Source organism: Hibiscus syriacus, unplaced genomic scaffold (assembly GCF_006381635.1).
Source record: "Hibiscus syriacus cultivar Baekdansim isolate YM2019G1 unplaced genomic scaffold, ASM638163v2 tig00111086_pilon, whole genome shotgun sequence".
In the NCBI taxonomy this organism is placed as follows: domain Eukaryota; kingdom Viridiplantae; phylum Streptophyta; class Magnoliopsida; order Malvales; family Malvaceae; genus Hibiscus; species Hibiscus syriacus.
The window spans coordinates 11,167-31,379 of NW_024062977.1; the positions used below are offsets into that span (position 1 = coordinate 11,167).

The 20,213-nt window shown below is 38.4% G+C and overlaps 1 protein-coding gene across 1 annotated transcript; it reads right to left on the minus strand.

Moving 5' to 3' along the window:
* Positions 1–1,563: 1,563 nt before the first annotated feature.
* On the minus strand, positions 1,564–17,700 carry LOC120152165. Its single transcript, XM_039164440.1, has 18 exons — positions 17,199–17,700; positions 16,234–16,434; positions 15,858–15,941; positions 15,628–15,705; positions 14,710–14,909; positions 9,320–9,769; positions 9,004–9,106; positions 8,613–8,792; positions 8,441–8,527; positions 7,885–7,947; positions 7,696–7,770; positions 7,460–7,510; positions 7,204–7,284; positions 6,935–7,042; positions 2,370–2,399; positions 2,107–2,214; positions 1,937–2,002; positions 1,564–1,656 (listed from the first exon to the last, which is right to left on the minus strand). Exons 1-18 carry the CDS (start codon positions 17,568–17,570, stop codon positions 1,585–1,587), a joined length of 2,409 nt encoding a protein of 802 aa, XP_039020371.1. The 5' UTR covers positions 17,571–17,700; the 3' UTR covers positions 1,564–1,584.
* Positions 17,701–20,213: the final 2,513 nt, after the last annotated feature.

Here is a 20,213-nt window from a genome sequence, read left to right on the forward strand (position 1 = left end):
AAGGAATAATAAATGTTATTCAATCCCAATACTGTATAATTTTCAATTCGCCTTGTGATGATATCAAGACTTGTTTAATTCTTGATGAAAGAATCAGAACCCAAAACATAGAGTGTTATTGTTTTCTTTTTAAGAGAGGAGAGAGCATTGAAAAATAAAATTGTCAGCTACGTGAGTTTTAAAAAAATTAATTCAACTATGTTTTTTAAATCACAAAATAACCGAAAGGTCCCTCTACTTTTTCAGTTACACATACCACCACTCAAACTTATATTTCTTCTTTACAGTCAGTTGCTTTTTTTGCAGCCATGTTCAAAATTTTCATTTTGTCAAGAAAAGCATCCGAGGTACAATGAGAATTAACAAATATGAACCAGTGATTACAAGCTTTTTAACAACTCTTCGGAATGCCATGGATGAATGCTTAGCTAATTTATGCTATTAGGGATTGTTTGATTCATTCTTATCTCTTCACGGTTGCTTCAAGCTTCCATAAATTTTTAGTTCCCTTAACTTCTCATAAGGAATTTACCCATCGCACATTTCACCATTTAATCATTGATGCATAGATAATTCATTTTCTCATATGCCTGTGCAAAACAAAAATGATCAATTCTAGTTGGCTCGTCACTAATGTTTTACTTGTCGCATTTTTTTTGTAGGATTGGATCCTTGAGCCTACTTCCCATGGTGAATCATTGCTAAAGTTTTGTGGTGAGAAATAGGATTATGATGAATGCTAGTTGAAGAACAATATAGCTGTAAGGAACAGATGTGAATCCAGTAACATTCAGAGCTCTACATACAATGACCAAGAATATGAGTTGCTGTATAAACTGTTCGATTAAACTATTGACATTTACAAGGATTTGCAGGTAATAACAAATCTCTGATCTTCTAAGCATCACATCCCAAAAAATATCAGGGATGGTAAGAGTTGTTTGCAACCTCCTTTGTCCTATGGCATTTCCCAATTATTACATGTTACAAAATTCTTCTCTTTTTTTTCACGACTGTTTGCTGCAAACAAGTTCACATCTTGTGGGTGGGCCTCTGCAGCATCGATTTGTCATTTGACGTGATTTAGGGTCACTGCCAATATAGTTTCGGATATCATCATTTTCCAGGCCATGAATTTTCCTATTCTTTTTGGCTTAATTAAAAAATAAGTACCTATATTTTTTGTCAAAGTAGTAACCTAAGGTATATTGCCTTTTTCATCTAGGTACCTATAATATTTTTTGGTCAAACAATGTACCTAAGGTGTACCACCTTTTTCATGTAGGTACCTAAAGTATTTTTTAATAGATGTCATGTCTCAACTTTAGTTAGATGAAAATATGACATATTTTAGGTATATACTTGATAAAAAAATACATTAGGTATCTAGGTGAAAAAGATGGTATACTTTAGGTACTTTAACCTAACCAAAAAATATTTAAAGTACTTGAGATGAAAAATGTGGTATATTAAAAGGTATCTATTTCTGAAATAAGCCTTTCTTTTTTTATAGCTGATGGGGGATTTGCATCTGGGAAATTTCATGCAAACATACCTGGTAGTTGGTGGGGTGGGGTTTTTAAGTTAGCGCTCATTCTCATAACTTGACAGACGAGAATCTGATAGAACAGTGAATAATTGTGTGTCTACAAACAGCTGCAAACAACAAAAGAAAATTATTTAGTAATGGAAGCTGTTCAGTAACCCATAATTTACATCATCTACACACTTTTTCAGTAGTATGGATGAGTTGTATTCTTTGCTTTTGCTAGTATCAGTAGTTTAAACAAAAGTAGTCTATTGAGTTCAAGTTTGGTTGGCATCATTGTCGTTCCAGCATGTTTAAACATGTAATGTCCTGTTAATGGATTTGAGAGGGGTTTAAGTAGTTTAAACATTGTATCAAAAAATATTAAAACGAAAGGAGAGAAAATACCTTAATGAAAGGCTGGTCATTGACCGGAAAAGAGTGGATAAAACTATCTTTAAGTAGTATAGAAACCTGTTGGTTAATCAAACACGTAAAATCAAGCTGAGAAAATATGTGCATTTCTGCATCGATATTCTTGGGAAACAAACTGGAAGAACAAGAAGATAAGTGCCAACCCTGTCATCGTTCGATTGTACATTAGTAATTGTGTGAGACCTCAGGTTTTCACAAAGCGACTCTAGGTATTCCCTCATGACTGCCAAAAATTGGGTTGCGGCTTCAGCCTGAATCGGTAAACCGGAAAGTAGGAAGTTAGTTTTTGTTGGAAAGATGGATATGAAAAAAGTAAAGATGAAAAGGATTGGAGATTAACATATTCTAAGAAATAAGTGCTTAAGTTGTAACATGAAACATTTGGTTATGGTGATGAATAAAGCACCTGCGCTTCATTGCACCTATATGTAGGATGCTTTGTTAGGTATGGCTCATAAATATACCAGTACAGGGTTAATTTTGTAATTATGTACCAGGATTTTCTATTATAAATAGAGATGTAACCTAGACCTAAAATATCATTGAATAAAAACTTCTAGCGCCGCCTAGGCACCGAGGACGTAAGCACATTGCCGAACCTCGTAAAATTCTCGTGTTCTTTTGTTTTCTTTACCCATTTTCGTCAACAATTGGTATCAGATGTCAGGAGCAAAATTCGAAGTCGCGAAATTCGATGGTCAGGGTAACTTCGGATTATGGCAAACGAGGGTGAAGGATCTATTGGCGCAGCAAGGGATCTTGAAGGCTTTGCGATCTACAAAGCCGGCGTCGATGGATGAGGAAGATTGGGAAGAATTGCAGCAGCGAGCGGCAGGAACCATACGATTATGCTTGGCGGACGAGGTCATGTATCACGTCATGCGTCTATCGTCTCCAGACGAAATTTGGAGGAAGTTGGAAAGTCAGTTTATGTCCAAATCCTTAACGACAAAACTGTATCTGAAGCAGCGGCTGTATGGGCTGAAGATGCAGGACGATCACGATTTGGCGCAACACGTGAATGTCTTCAATCAAATCGTTTCTGATCTGGCTCGGCTTGATGTGAAAATTGAGGATGAAGACAGAGCGATGATTCTGTTGTGTTCGTTGCCTCCCTCTTACGAACACATGGTGACTACTCTTACATATGGGAAAGAGACTATCAATGTTGAGGAGATTACTGCAGCCTTGTTGGCTCACAACCAGCGGAAGCAGAATGCAGGGGAAAGCTCTCAAGCCGATAGCTTATATGTCAATGGTAATCGAGATCGTGGACGGAAGCCAGAGAAGGCAGGGTCCGGGAAGCGGAATTCCAGATCCAAATCCAGGGATAAGAAGACGATTCACTGTTACAAGTGCAAGGAGGCGGGACATATGAAGCGAGACTGTCCGAAGTTGAAAAAAGCAGACTGATGAGAAGCGTGATGGCTCATCCAAGTCTGTGAACGTGGTCGAGGATGATAATTCTGATTGCAGTGAGGGTGATATGCTTTCTATTTCAACGACACAATTGACGGATGCTTGGATTCTTGATTCTGGATGTTCTTATCACATCACGCCAAATAGGGAATGGTTTTCGACATACAGGCCGGTTAATTCTGGTTCGGTTTATTTGGGTGATGATCGATGTTGCAATATTGTTGGTATTGGTGATGTCAGAATTAAGATGCACGATGGCTCCGTTCGGACGTTGAGTGGTGTTCGACATATCCCAGACTTGAAGAAGAATTTGATTTCCTTGGGCACTTTGCACAAGAATGGTTTTATCCCTAAGGCTGACGAGGATAGGGAAACCATTCGGATTGTTAAAGGAGCATTGACTGTGATGAAAGGCAAGATGACTGCATGGAATATCTACAGATTGTTAGGGAGTACCGTTGCAGGTGGAGTTCACTCTGTTGAGTCCTGTGATGATACGACAAAATTGTGGCATATGCGCCTTGCTCATCTTAGTGAACGTGATATGGCAGAATTACACAAGAGAAACTTGTTGCATGGTGTCAAAAGCTGTAAGCTCGACTTTTGCAAGTATTGTGTTCTTGGTAAACAGACTAAAGTCCGTTTCAAGACTGCGAAGCACACAACTCAAGGGATTCTTGATTATGTGCATTCTGATGTATGGGGGCCTTCCACGACATCGTCTTTGGGTGGATCTAGGTACTATGTTACTTTTATTGATGATTTTTCACGGAAAGTTTGGGTGTATTTTTTGAAACAGAAATCTGAAGTTTTTGAGAAGTTCAAGCTGTGGAAAGCTGAGGTAGAAAACCAAACAGGACGAAAAATCAAGTGTTTGCGGTCTGACAATGGTACGGAGTACACAGATTCACAGTTCCTACAATTCTGTAAGGAGCATGGGATTCAGAGGCATTTTACAGTGCGCAAGACACCACAACAGAATGGTGTTGCGGAACGAATGAACAGGTCGTTGAATGAAAGAGCCAGATGTTTGCGGTTGAATGCGGGGATTCCCAAACACTTCTGGGCTGAGGCTGTTAACATGGCGTGTTACCTTATCAACAGATCGCCAAGGGCATCGCTGGCTGGGAAAGTTGCAGAAGAGGTATGGACTGGTCATGATGTTATTTTTGATAACTTACGGATTTTTGGTTGTCCTGCTTATGTGCATGTACCTGCTGATGAGAGATCCAAACTTGATGCAAAATCGAAGAAGTGCATTTTTCTGTGTTACAAGAAATGTGTCAAAGGATTCAAGTTCTGGGATCCAGTTGCGAAGAAAGTTGTGATTAGTAGAGATGTATTTTTGATGAACAATCCATGTTGCAGCAGAAGCAAGACACGACAGTGGTGGATTTCGAGCAGTTTCCAGTTGAGAAACCAGAAACTTCTCAACCGACTTCTGGTGGTTCCACTACGGATGATTTGCAGGATTATAGTCTCGCCAGAGACAGGGTGAGACGGACGAATATAAAGCCTCCGAACAGATTGGGTTTTGAAGACTTGGTATCTTTTGCACTTATTGTTAGCAGTGATGATCCGATTACTTTTCATGATGCCGTTACTAGTCAGGAAAACGACAAGTGGATGGCAGCCATGGTTGAGGAGATGGAGTCTTTGAATCACAATCGCACATGGGAGTTAGTTCCCCTTCCTGAGGGTAAAAAGCCGATTGGTTGCAAATGGGTGTATAAGAAGAAACCAGTAGTAACAGAAAAAGAGGGGGAGAAGTTCAAGGCTCGTTTGGTAGCGAAGGGTTTTTCACAGCAGAAAGGAGTTGATTATGATGAAATCTTTTCTCCTGTGGTCAGGCACACTTCAATCCGAGCAGTACTTGCATTGGTGGCTAGTTGTGATTTGCATTTAGAGCAGATGAATGTTAAAACTGCTTTTTGCATGGTGATTTAGAGGAGCAGATCTACATGCGGCAACCTGAAGGTTTCACTCAACCTGGAAACGAGCATTTAGTTTGCAGATTGAAGAAATCTTTGTACGGGTTGAAACAGTCTCTGAGACAGTGGTATAAACGGTTTGACTCCTATATGATCAAGATTGGCTACAACCGATGTGAGTATGATTGTTGTGTCTATGTTAAGAGCCTTGATGATGGTTCTTTTATTTTTCTATTACTGTATGTTGATGATATGTTGATTGCTGCGAAGAACATGGATGATGTTATCGGTTTGAAAACTTTATTGAGTCAGGAATTTGATATGAAAGATTTAGGTGCTGCAAAGAAAATTCTTGGAATGGAAATTTGCAGGGACAGAGACTCAAGGAAACTGCGGCTATCTCAACGGGGTTATGTTGAGAAAATGCTAGAAAGGTTTGCGATGAGCAGCGCAAAACCAGTTAGCACTCCATTGGCGAATCACTTTAAGCTCTCATCAGAACAGTGCCCCAAGACAGATAAGGAAGCTGAAGATATGGCAAAGGTTCCGTATTCTAATGCTGTTGGCTGCTTGATGTATGCGATGGTATGTACTCGTCCTGATTTAGCTCATGCTGTTAGTCAAGTTTGTAAGTACATGTCTAAACCTGGTAAGCAACATTGGGAAGCAGTCAAGTGGATCTTTCGGTACTTAAAGGGTACTGTGGGACATGGAATTGTTTTTGAGAGTCAGCGGGATAATCCTTTGGTTGTAGGATATGTGGATTCAGACTATGCAGGTGACTTGGATAATAGAAGATCTACGACAGGGTATGTCTTTACTCTTGGTGGAGGGCCTATTTGTTGGAAGTCTATTGTTCAATCTATTGTGGCTCTATCTACAACTGAAGATGAGTACATGGCAGCGGCTGAAGCTGCAAAAGAAGCTTTATGGCTTACTGGTTTAGTGAAGGAGTTGGGTGTTCAACAAGGTGGAGTTCAGTTGCTTTGTGATAATCAAAGTGCTATTCACTTGGCTAAGAATAAGGTGTATCGTGCTAGAACTAAACATATTGATGTAAGGTTCCACAAGATCAGAGAGTTGGTTGCATCTGGAGAGGTTTTGTTTCAGAAGGTACATACTGATGAAAATGCCGCTGATATGTTCACTAAGCCAGTTACGACAGACAAGTTCAAGCATTGCTTGGACTTGTTGAATGTTTCGAGTTGTTAAAGAATCAAGGTAACCCAACCCACATTGAATTTTCAAGAGGCAGGATATTCGCCAAGGTGGAGATTTGTTAGGTATGGCTCATAAATATACCAGTAAAGAGGACAGGAGATGGAGCGGAGTGAGCGAAGCGAACGCAGCGAACATCAACTGTCCTTACAAAGAAAGTCTCGTTGTGGGGTTACGAATTATGTGGGTTGGGGGTGCGGGGGCGCAACCCCCGCGGTACGGTACAGGGTTAATTTTGTAATTATGTACCAGGGTTTTCTATTATAAATAGAGATGTAACCTAGACCTAAAATATCATTGAATAAAAACTTCTAGCGCCGCCTAGGCACCGAGGACGTAAGCACATTGCCGAACCTCGTAAAATTCTCGTGTTCTTTTGTTTTCTTTACCCGTTTTCGTCAACATGCTTCTTAGCAATCGAGCCTTCATAGGAGAGTCTCGAATGTATCGGCCCTAGTTCCGATACAAGTTCTTTACGTTGAGGAAGTGGCGGCACGTAACATGTTTTCACCTGAAGAACAGCCGGGAATACTCGGAGTTAGGGCATGGGTAGCCGAAGGCAACTGAATAATAGTCCATGTAGAACATTGTAAACTGCAAGTAAACTCCACCCAGTTTTAAAAAAATTTGTAACCAAACATACAAGACTGTTCAGAAACCATTAAAAAGGACCTGTTTCTTAGGCAGATTAACTTGAACAAGATTAGATGTTGTTTTCATTTTCAAATCAGCGGGTTTATCTTGTACGCCAACCTACAAAATGAGAGAAACAAGGAGCTAAATTAGGCCCATTTCTATTGATAACAAACAATTCAATGCCCTTTCCTTTAAGAAAGATTTTGGATTCTCATCTTGTTAGATAAAGAAAACGTTGGGAGAACAATCTCTTTATTTATTTACATAATATTATTAAAACACTGTAACTCACAAGAAATGGAACAGGTGCATCAAGAAAATCAAGCATCGTCACCGGCAGAACCTAAATGCAAAATGAGAATTTCACAGGATGAGAATAGAGGGATGATCTTATGCAACGAAACTACAATATCATACATTAAAATATCAAAGCAATTCAAAAAAAAAATTCATCAAAATATTTTTTTTTTCAAAGAGTCTCATAACTCAAGAAATAAGAGCAGCCATGATAGAGGTTACAGAGATTACCGGAAGTAATAGACTTTGCCATTGAAATGGACGAATGATAGGAATAAGCGCTAACACAACAGCCGATAGAACGCCCTGCATTGATGAAAATTAGTGTCACTGCCAGGGTACAGTTTACAGTTGCAAGAAGATAAACACTACATGCAGGAGACAGAAATGCAAATACAATCTCTTAACTGATTAACTTACCAAATTCGGGCAAACTACTACAACCTGTTTTTCCAGTAGTACTCCTGCGAGCACATCCAAAATCTGCAAGAACCAATCATAAGGTGAGACCAAATCAAACAAAAATAACACAGGAAATGCCTGTAGGAACTTCTAAGATATCACAACGGCTATTCTCTCTCAAATGAACGCAAGCATAGATGGTCAAAGTAGCTATTCCTCGTAGAGTTGAGCTAATGTCTGAATTAGCAATTTCGTTCCAGTCCAACTTCTTTTACTTCAAATGCATTATTTGCAGAGTAAAGCATTAAAGTTTCGGCATGCGTATACATGCTCTTTCAAAATCTTATTAAGATAAGAAAACAGTTCAGTCTTATTTTTTTCTTTTGCTGCTCAATTAATGAAATCCCAACAATATCTGTGTTCCCTAGTTATTTGATTTTTATGACTGAAAGGCCATTTAAGACAACTTTAGCATGTCTATGCCTACACTTATTTACATTTGCAACTCGAATGCTAATGGTTATCAACACAGATAAAGTCAAACTGAATAGGTATGCATCAAAGAACATTACACCATCAAGAGAGAAACTCGGCAAATCGTTGCAGTTGTCCATACTGAAAGTGCAAGAGCTTCCTCCGCTGCCGCCAATTTTGCATTGATCTTTCAGCAAGTTGAGTGACATTTAAGTAAATATACATGTTACACAAGGAGCAATTGACTGAAAATATTGTTAACAAAGAAATACCCCAGCTGCTTCAAATGAATAAAAATAGCTTTCATCCAATGCAAGGGCTGAAATAGGAGGTCTCTCGTACTCAATAGCCTGTAAATGCTCAAGAGGCTGGAAAACTATTTCACTTCCTCGTGGAGGAAGAGCTAAAGCATGATAACCAAAAACTATCTGTAGAAGATCATTCTTGTTTTCCTATCAAAGAGATCAGATACTCGAAGATCAAGTGGTAATCCAACAATCACAGTCTATGTTACCCGGACTCTTCTTTTTCTTGAAGAATCCGTGGGCATATTTTTGAACCCTCCAGAGACATGAAAAAACTTGGTAAAGAATACTCACACTTAAGTCCGAGTAACGTAGGCCACATCGATATGCAAAAAATCAGAAACAGCAGAAAACTAACCTTAGCCCATTCCAATATCGAATCATCTCCACATTCTTTTTCATTATTCCAGAAGAGGTCATCATCCTCGTCATTATCTTCTGATGCCAGGCTTCTAGCTGGACTGCCAAAGATAACAATATATTACTGAAATTGTGATGGGAAAAACCGGGAAAAGAATCAAAAGAAAGTGAGAAGTAATGGCAAAAAGTAAAAACGAAGCCTACAAAATTAAAGACGTAAGAATCTCCTTCAATTGTACTAATGCAAACTTCTTTTTTTGAGGAATATTATAATGCAACTTAAATAAATCAGTTAGTTAATCATAATTCACCACCTGAATAGCGATTGAGTAGAAGTGCAGCTCCTCAAGCTGACAACTGATCCAATATCTGAAGAATTTTGCCCATTTTCAAAGTTGCCGTTTATTCTTTCTGAAGCACTGATACGATTTTCTGAGGCTTCGGATACATTATCATCAATATAGAGGACTCTTTCTAAAGCCTCACTAGAAGTTACACTTTCAGGTGAAAGTGGCGAACCTATCTTTAAAGAAGCAGATGAAACCTCATCATTGGCAGTAGCATCACCAAGAATCACTGTACTGTTAGAAGGCATTGCAGAAGCCATCCAATCATTAACATACTTGTTATCGGGATTGTCAGCGATGGTGTTATTATTTGTTTGATCATCTTGTTTTGAGAAAGATAGTGCATTATCATTGAGAGATGGATTCATTTCACTAACAACTTCAGTTATTCGATTCAGGCGCTCCTGTGCAATGATACTGCATGCAAGTAAGATCTTAAGAATTCAGTTATCAACAAGATTATGGTAGTAGTTAACATATATTGGATTATGCAAGACTTGAATATTGAGATTTTATTGATTTGCTATCACATATGTACAGCATACTTATATACAGCAGGAGAATTCAAGAAAACAACTCTAATAGGAGCAGTTAAGCCTAACAAACCACAACCGTTCCATAACAGAATTACAGCTCATCAATTAACCAGCTCAGCATTAATTGACTTTCTAGAAGTCGCAAGCTAAATATGCAGTATGCCTCTTCCTCTAATATTCTTCCTGCTTCTTTCCTTCTGTTGATTAACTTTGCTGCACACACATTTTGGCTCTGAATTCTTCAAATGTAGCCTTAGACAAAGGTTTTGTGAACCCATCAGCTGCCTGATGCATGGCAGGAACATAGTTGACACAAAGTTGGCCAGCTGTCACCTTCTCTCGAACAAAATGTATGTCAAGCTCCACATGCTTCGACTGAGCATGATACACCGGATTAGCACTCATGGCAACTGTGCTTGTGTTATCACACCAGACGATGGGCGTGCATTTTTGCTTAACACCAAGATCATCCAACAGAGCAGTGAGCCACGTGACATCTGCAGTGGCGTCTGCAACGCTCTTGTATTCGGCTTCCATAGTGGATCGAGAGACTGTTTTTTGTTTCTTCGACGACCATGTAATCAAGCACGGCCCTAAGAACACTCCGAATCCCGAAATAGACCGTCGATCATCAATATTGGAGCCCCAATTCGCATCAGCGAAAGCAACTACATCTAAACTTGCAGCACAGGAAGGAGAAAAAACCAAACCAAAATCCAAGGTAGCAACCAGGTATCTCAGTATACGCTTAACTGCTGTAAGGTGCAAATCTCTAGGGGAGTTCATGAATTGAGCAACTTGCCCAACACTGAAGGAGATGTCAGGCCTTGTATGACAAACGTATAGAAGAGAGCCAACAATGCTGCGATATTCAGTTGCATTGGTGATCAATACCCCCTCATCACGTGAGAGTTTGGAGGAAATAACCATAGGTGTACTGCAGCCAGTAGCATTTACCATACCAGTTTTCTCTAAGAGCTCCTTAACAAATTTCTTTTGACTCAAGACAACATTCTGACCAGATCGTTTGACTTCAATTCCCAAGAAGTATCGTAACTCCCCTAGATCTTTCAGTGAAAATCTGTCCTTAAGTATAGCCACAACTTCTTCCACATCAGTCAACGAACTTCCTGTAATAATAATGTCATCGACGTATACGAGTACGTATATGAAACCTTGAGGTGAACGTTTGTGAAATAAAGAGGGGTCAGCAAGAGACACCATAAAATCCATTTGTACCAGATTTTGTTTTAATTTATCGTGCCAATTCCTGGGTGCCTGTCGCAGCCCGTATAATGCCTTTTGAAGTTTGCAAACAAATGGCTTACCATGTTCATTCACTTTCTCGAAACCAGGGGGTTGCTGCATGTACACTTCTTCGAGCAAATCCCCATTAAGAAAGGCATTATTAATGTCTACATGCCTTAGAGTCCAGCCATTGTTGACTGCAACTGCAAGGATTGCATTAAAGGTCGAGAACCGAATGACAGGGCTGAACGTTTCTTTGAAATCATAGCCAGGTATTTGCGAGAATCCCTTGGCTACTAAACGTGCCTTATAACGCTGCACCGAGCCATCTGGATTGTGCTTTACTTTGAACAGCCATTTGCACCCAACAACACTTCGATCATCTGGCAAGGTAGTTAAAATCCAAGTATTATTTCTTAACAGAGCATCATACTCATCACAAGCTGCTTGTTTCCAGTGTTCCATCTGAAAAGCCTCGTGTATTGAGTTGGGGACATAATCATCGTAAGTCGCAGCATATGCCTTTGGTTTGAACACACCACATCGGCTGCGAGTCATCATGTGGTGAATTCGTTGAGGTGCACATGGCTCATCATTAGAAGCAGGAGCAGTTTCTTCAGGTGCTAAGTCTAGCTCAGCATTGATCACATCGTCCTGGTTAGAGAGCGGATCAGAATCATCATTAGTAGGCTGAGTAGAGGAAGAATTCTCATGTTGATGCGCGGAAGGAGAACCAGCACTGCTAGAGGACTCCAAGGGCATCAAAACTTCATTACCATTGCCTGCATTATTAGAAATTTCAACATCATTCCTTGCATCATTTGATATTGATTGGGAGACTTGATGATGCGTGGCCTGGAACAAAGGCTGTTTGGAATCTGCCACTATACTTAGCGATGGTGACAACGTGGAAGGTGCATTCAAGATATGTGCATCAGTATTAGTATCAGCACCTGAAAAGGAAACACAAATTCGTTAAAAACTACATGACGAGAAGTGTACACTCGACCATCTGGGGCCAGGCATAGATAGCCTTTATGTTGTGGGCTGACACCAAGATACACACACGCTATTGACCGAAAAGCAAGTTTGTGATTCAGAAATGGTCTCAAGTTAGGGAAACATTGACAGCCAAATACTCTCATCATCCTATAGTCAGGTTTTTTATGCATGAGCTTTTCAAAAGGTGACATCCCTTGAAGAACCTTAGTAGGTAACCTGTTAATCAAATGAACCACAGATACAACTGCATAAGACCAATACTTGATTGGCATGGCAGATTTAGCAAGTAAAACGAGTGCAAGCTCCACAATGTGACGGTGCTTTCGTTCGACTACACCATTTTGCTCGGAGGTGTGGACAACTCAAACGATGGACAATGCCTTGCTTGGCCAAGAGAGGAGACAAGCTGCGAAACTCGCCCCCCCAATCACTCTGAACTGCCATGATCGAGTAACCAAACTGCCTATCAACAAGCTTTTGAAACAAATTAAATGCTACAACAGCCTCATCTTTGCTTTTCAGGAGATAGAGCCAAGTATGTCTAGTGAATGCATCAACAAACGAGACATAGTATCGAAAACCATTAGATGCAATATGTGGAGGTCCCCACAGATCTGTGAATACAAGTTCAAATGGAGTAGAAAAAACAGTATTTGATTCATTAAACGGCAACTTGTGGCTCTTGCCCATATAGCAAGCAGTACATGCTTTGTTTACATCGAATTTTAATTTGAAACCAAGGTCATTAGACAAACTAGCTAATATAGGAGCTGCCGGATGTCCAAGACGCCTGTGCCACAACTCATCAACGGAATCTTTAACATATGTAGCATGCACCTCAGCCATACAAGCAGCAGGAGCATCATTATTAATCGCAAACGAGTAAAGTCCACCACTCTCTTCACCTTGAAGCAGCAAACAACCAGTCTTCTCATCACGGATACAACACCGATTGGCATGAAATTCAAGGTAAACATCATTGTCCTTAGTAAGCTTCGAGACCAAAAGAAGGTTCTTAGTGATTTGAGGTACATGCAATAAATCATTAAGCAAAAGAACTCTAGATGCTGAAGAAACTGAAGATCTACCAACCAGATTAACATTAAGAGGCATACCATTGCCAACAATTAATTTACCTGGACCACTAAATTCAGAAGATTCCAGGATATTTGAAGCTTCTGTGGTAACATGATGTGTTGCCCCAGAATCGACCACCCACCTATACGAGCCATGAGCATGATTAATCACGTTAGCTTGAGCCACCCCAGAGGAATTAGGACGTCCTTTGCCACAGCAATTACACGTGTTGGCAGACGATGAAGATGAATCACCACTGTAAACCATTCGATTCTCAGATGTAACACAAGAAAAATCCTTGTCGAATCTGTGCCAGCATCGATCTACAAGATGGCCGACCTTGCCACACAATTGACACTGAAAACGTGATTTGCCTCGACCTCTACCAGCACCGCGAGAGTTTGTGGAATAACTGGATCGCGAATCCGCACAATTATTAGGGAAGGAAACACCACGCTCTTCACCCTGAGCAATATGCGTGCTCATTGGTATGACTTCGATTTGCTCATCAAACCCAGCTAGCTATATTTCAGCATCAAGAAGCATGGTATAAATGCTATCAATATTGAAAGTATCTTTCATGGTAGTAATAACAGCTACAAAGGACTGATACTCGCGTGGGAACCCTTTTAGTATACTGGCAATGCGTTCAACAGGAGGAACCGGGCTGCCACACGACTCCAAGGCATCGCAGACTTCTTTAACTCGTGTGAGATAGACTCTCATAGTATCACCACCTTTCTTCAAGGACTGCAACTTATAATGAAGGCTCATGACCGCAGTGGTTGATCGTGCAGAAAAGAATTGCAACACAGTGTTCCAAACAGCTGAGGCAGATTCGGCACCAACAAATTGAGGAAGAAGAGGGGCACTAATGGTGGAAAGAAGCCATAAGGCGAAGGCACTGTCTTGTGCAACAAATTCTTCATATTCTTCATTGATCTGAGCAACACCGTTATCATCAACAATTGTTTCTGGTGGTGTGGAAACTGCACCAGTGAGCAGTCGTTCCAGCCTATGGCTGCGAACAGTCAGTAGAACTTGTTGCTTCCAAAGAAGGAAGTTCATTTCATCGAGCATAACGTTGACCTTCTTATGGGAGAAGGTCTTCGAGTTTTGGCCAGGAAACTCCATTGTTGCAATCGTTACACAGCAGAAGCTAGGCAAAGAGAACCAGGACCATTGGCGATTGATACCATATTGGATTATGCAAGACTTGAATATTGAGATTTTATTGATTTGCTATCACATATGTACAGCATACTTATATACAGCAGGAGAGTTCAAGAAAACAACTCTAATAGGAGCAGTTAAGCCTAACAAACCACAACCGTTCCATAACAGAATTACAGCTCATCAATTAACCAGCTCAGCATTAATTGACTTTCTAGAAGTCGCAAGCTAAATATGCAGTATGCCTCTTCCTCTAATAACATATAACCTCAAATTTTGACAATAAACAATTCTCAAAGGTCATGGGGGTAGCGGATTAACCTGTTCAACATCTCATAGTGCAACTCAAAGAAAGGAACTCTAGTTAGCAAACAATAGCAGCGGGGTGCAGAAACCAGAAACTGGCTCCTTGCTCCTGAAATTTCAGAAAGAAGTGATGCACCAACAAAATTACCAGGCTGCCTTTTTACAAGTTCTGGTACATGCAAGCAAACACCATAAACCGTAGCATTTCCTGCCACCTAATCAAGAGAGCATAAAATGTTTCGCAATCAATATAAGTTTCTGTTTCTCAAACAAAGAAGTGAAATCAGAACCGGGAAATTCTTATCTTGTTATGGGATTCGGCTGTTTTCATTATTATGAACACTCAAAGCATAAGAATGGCTTCATTCAAACAAAGTGCCACATACAGAAGTGATAGCGTATTGAAAATTGGTGATCTCAGTGTCCAGAGTAACTTGTTTTTTAAAGATTCAGGTTAGAGGTGTTGTTCGGAAAGGATAACTTAAAAATGATAATAAGAAAACAAGAATTAAGAAGCGTTATCCTACTTAATGATGCCCCTCACGTTACCAGAAAAGTTACTTGTACAATTAAAGGGGACTGAGCTCACAGTTTAAACTCAGTTCTCCGTCACATCCATACAATTAAAGGGGATCGATCTCGTCGACATTAGCTTCAATGTGATATTAAAATGATGCAATTTACTGCCCCTAAATGTCATCCATCTTGCCCTTGACCACGTAATAGAAATGAACACCGTTTACTATGTCATCCCTTGTCAGTCAAGGTACAATAAAGGTATCCAGTTCGATAAAATGAAATATTAAATGCAATCATAATAAATGATTTATGAAGTGATAAAGGGGCCCATGAAGTTATTCTCATATATAAGGCTAGAAACTTCAAGTAGATCACACACAATGACACAATATGCTCACTTGTTGACCAAGGTACTTCAACTGATTTCATATAAACTACAAATGACAATGCCATAGAAAGCCCAAACTTCGACGAATCGATTCCATTTCCAACCTAAAATAGGTTAAATATCATAATGATAAAGTGAACTTTTAAATGCAGCGTGTGAACCAACAAAAGGACATACCGAGAAGCTAAACTAATAAAGTTCACACCAAGTTGACACCTTGACAGAGTATCACCCAAAAAAAATAGTAAGATCAAACCTCGACACCTCCAGGAAAACAAAAGGAGGCTAAGTCCTTCAAGCGCATAGATAACCTCTTCCCAGGAGGGTATCTAAAAAGTATCTGATAATAGGGGAAAAGGAAAGGGAAGACAAATAATGATTTCAGTGTATATGAAAATAAAATAAACACAAAGTAAATTAAACCAAAGTAAAAACATTCCTTAAAATGGTGGAAGGGGAAAGATTGAAAGGAAAGACACAATGAAAACTAAATTCTTGCTTCTGCAGTGGCATGGCCCTTATTTGCAAGGAGACATTAATCTCCATAAGGTACTGCAAACTTAATTAGGGAGCAATTTAACATACTGTCAACAATATAGAAGAGTTTCCTCGTGTTTAATGATGTAGTAAACCTTGGGTTCAAATATTGGAGCTGGAGGTCCGTGACTCTTTATCATTTTAAGATCTATCATTCCGGAGCTTTTCATATCTGTTTCCCAATTCTTCCTCTTAGCAGTGGTTTCCGCCACAGACCCAAGATCAGTATCAGGATGAATTCCGGCAATAATGAAGTGCTCGAAGACTGAAGTGGGCTGCTCATATATAAGCTTTTCCTGCAACAACATCCTCAAATTAGATTCCAAAACGCAAATAGAGATATATATCAGTATCCCATCATAATAACTTCCACTAACCATTTCATCTCAACATCTAAAATCTTTCAATTGATAGCAGATTTTTGTCAGAATCACTAACTTAAGGTATGCACTTGCGTTCCTACATTAAGGCATACTAGATTACTACAGAGTAGTATTTCAAGCATGAGAAAATAGCAAAATGTCTATCCAGTTTATGGATATCAAACTAAAACCAATTACCAATGGTCCTACCTGAAGGTAAGGCCAAGAAAACCTTAAACTAAAACATAAAATGGGATAATAACAATAAGATGGGCCATGTCTTACGACTTTCTATAACATCAGTGTTTGTCATATAAACCAATGATAATCAAGTGTAGGTAAGAAGCCCTTAGATCAACTAAACAGACATGCTATCATCCAATATAGTATCTGCATTATAGTAGTGTCTAGTGCATATAGCAAGTTTGGTAGAGACAGGCAATTAGTAGAGGTGTCACATTTAAAAGAGAGGAAACTTTACATGCATGAGAACCCAGAAAAAATGGAATTAACACGAGATTTTCCCACTATGTAATGTAAGTACTGGTGCAGGTTATATTTATTCTTCAAGAACAAGTTATATCCAATCAGAAAAATTTAAAGCTGCAGTTAATGCATACACTAACTGATCACACGAACACTGTAAAAAAAAGAATATAGAAGAAAGAAGAGGAAGAGGAAGAAATGGATCCAGATACCTTAGTTTTGGAGTGGAGTTGATACCACTGGCGTTTCTGGTTTGCCAGAACCTCGGGATTGAAGCTTGACTGGTACTTTCCATCCTTTGGAACTCCTCCCCATCGCAAAGCTTTCTGCATATAAGTTTTCATTCTCAGGAAATTATTATTACGCCGGTGCCCTGCAGCTAGAACTTCACTCTGAGTGCGCCTATGCCCCAATGGCGGCAACCTTGAAGGATCCGAGATCCTTGACTGCTTGAGATTTTGTGCCTCTCCATCCACTTTGTCTTTGACACCCTCCTTTTCCTCCTCCTCCAAAAGATGGTTTAATTCCCAGGGGGGTAATGGTGGATTGTCTTCATTTTCTTCAGCTTCTTCCTTGGTTTCCATGTCTAAAAACTTAATTGTTTCATCTTACATTTTGCTCATTGAGTCATTTCACCAAATAAATACAAATCTCTCCTCCATTAGATTGTCATCCATGTCCAATATAAAAACAAGCTCATACCTTATTCTTCTGAAATTAGACCAAGATATGAAATTATACCCTTTCAGTTGCTCTTGATTCTGTGACCTTCCAGTATATATTCTTCTGAAATCCAACACAAAAATGACCTCTTTTCACATAAAGTTAAAAATTTCAATGCCAATTCCTGGGCTGTATGATTCAGACACTACAACACCCTGTTGCAGAAAAAAACTGAATATGGTAAAAATTATTGCAAAGCTGTAAAAAAAACAAAAATGAAAATGGCAAACCAAAAACATATAAATTTCCAACAACTTTATATTCTTCAAATCTCAAAATGGAAAATCAACATAGAACCTCATTGTAAAGGAAATTTGATATTATAACATGGGATGAAATCGGAATTACGCAAAAATTAATAAAAAAGTAAAAAAGCGGCAAATTTAATTGGAAGAGCAACACGATAGATTCTTTCTTACCTGAAATTTTTTTCCTTTTGGATCTGTTTAGCAGAGTTTTGGTTCCTTCAAGCAAGAGAGAGAAATAGTACAATGCTAAAAATAGAAATGAGTTATAAATACAAAAAGAAGGAGAGGTTAAACATAAGAAAAGGAGATTAAGCGAGCTCTAGGCTTCTTTTTTCTTTAAAACGTAAAAAAATACATAAATAAAACAAAATACAACTAAATAAGTAATATGGCATTATATATATATATATATATATATATATGTGTGTGTGTGTGTGTGTGTGTGTGTGTGTGTGTGTGTGGAAGTAAATATCAAATGCTAGCTTAGTTCTTTTAGCTGAAAAAAAAAAGTTGCCTTCTGATTGTTTGGTTGGTTGGTTCAGGGTTTAGAGTTTCTTGTCACCCTATTCCTATGGCTGTTTCATGAAGCGAAATGTAGAATAAACAACAAGCCATGGAAATGCTAAACTAAAATAGATAACAGAGACCCTTTATCAAGAGTAAAAAAATTGAAGTCATTGAAGGAAAATGAATGACTTGTGAAGATACTCAAATCACGGCAATGGCCTTTGTTTTTTTGAAAGTGTATTCATCTTAATGCATCAAACAAAAGACAGACATTAACTTGCAATAAACGATAACGTATAGTGCTTTTTATCACCAAGGAAATTCAACGTGCATGTGGTGAGAATGCAATGGTGCCGAAAGAGGCTGGCTAAGCCAATGCCAAAGCAAAAACCTAAATTTCCCACCCAATTCTACCTTTTTTAAATGCACCGATCATTGCCTTACCGGTCTTCACAATTCTCGTTTCCCTTCGGCTTTCAGATTTTCGCAGTTCAGAGCTTGAGAACTATGCATTAATGGCGCCGATGATAATTGATGCTGCTATAGGATACAATCTCATTTTCTACATTAAGAGCGTCCTTCTCACGTAATATCGTCTAGTTGAAAACATATTGATTAATCAATTATTATTTTCACTGTTAATGACTATGAAATGAGGGTCTCAATTCTCAATCTGGAAGGCGCGTGGTCTGAACTCCCAGTAGAGCGGTGAAGAGATACAAAAGGAACATGTAACTAATGTTGACTTCTTTATTAAGAGAAATTGTCAATAAGTAATGTGATAGACAATAAAAAAAAATTAAGTGAAATGAAAAATAATAAAAGAAGGGTAAAATACACCTTTTTCACTAAACTATATTCTCTCTCTTAGTTTACTTACCGTAATTTTACTCTTTTTAATTTACTTACTGAACTTTTGAATTACTCTTATTTTGATCACTCTGAATTATTTTATTATTATTTGTGTATGATGTGGTATTTTTATCATTGTTTAATATAATATCATTTTGTTGAGATTAAATATATCCCAAATCTATGAATCTTGACTGAAACGTTTCAATTTTTTCACTTTTGATCTCCAATTCATGGATTTCAGAGCAATTTTTGACAAAATAAAAGTTGGATTTAGACTCGGGGTGTCGAGAAGAAGCTACCCATGAATTTCGAGACCGAACGACCACCATCTACGGTAATCGAGGTGGTCGGCACCTTCTAGTTTTATTTTATATTTTTAATTATTTTATTTAAAATAATTGATAGGGTAAACTACGTGTTTAATAATTGAATTATCCTTTTTGGTCCATTTTAGTATTTAATTTTTTCAAAATCATATCTAAAATTTAGTTTTTGTTTCATTTTAGTACCTTGTTAAAACTTTAAAATTAAATTTTGAATTTTTTTGAAAGTTTAGATACTAAAACTAATAGTTTAGTAAAACGGACTAAAATTGATAGTTTAAGGACTAAACACGTTAAGTTTTTAACGACGGGTACTAAAATGAAATAAAAAACTAAATGTTAGGTATGATTTTGTTAAAATTAAAAGTTTAGGTACTTAAACTTATCAAAATTGGTAATTTAGGTCTATTGTTTAGTTTTTGTTTCATTTTAGAATACCGTTAAAAATTTAATGTTAAATTTTGATTTTTTTAAAGTTTAGGTACTAAAAAGGAATAAAATGATAGTTTAGGTACTAAAGACGTTAAGTTTTTAATGACGGGTACTAAAAATAAAATAAGAACTAAATGTT

Bases quoted from the DNA above. Each gene is read 5' to 3' on its own strand.
- LOC120152165 (XM_039164440.1), bottom strand. From the start codon at position 17,570: ATGGAAACCAAGGAAGAAGCTGAAGAAAATGAAGACAATCCACCATTA. The intron at 15,706-15,857 runs GTTTGATCTTAC...AACCTATTTTAG, and splicing joins GTTTTCCTGGAGGTGTCGAG to GTTGGAAATGGAATCGATTC. The intron at 2,400-6,934 runs GTTGACGAAAAC...TACCTAACAAAG, and splicing joins GCTCGATTGCTAAGAAGCAT to CATCCTACATATAGGTGCAA.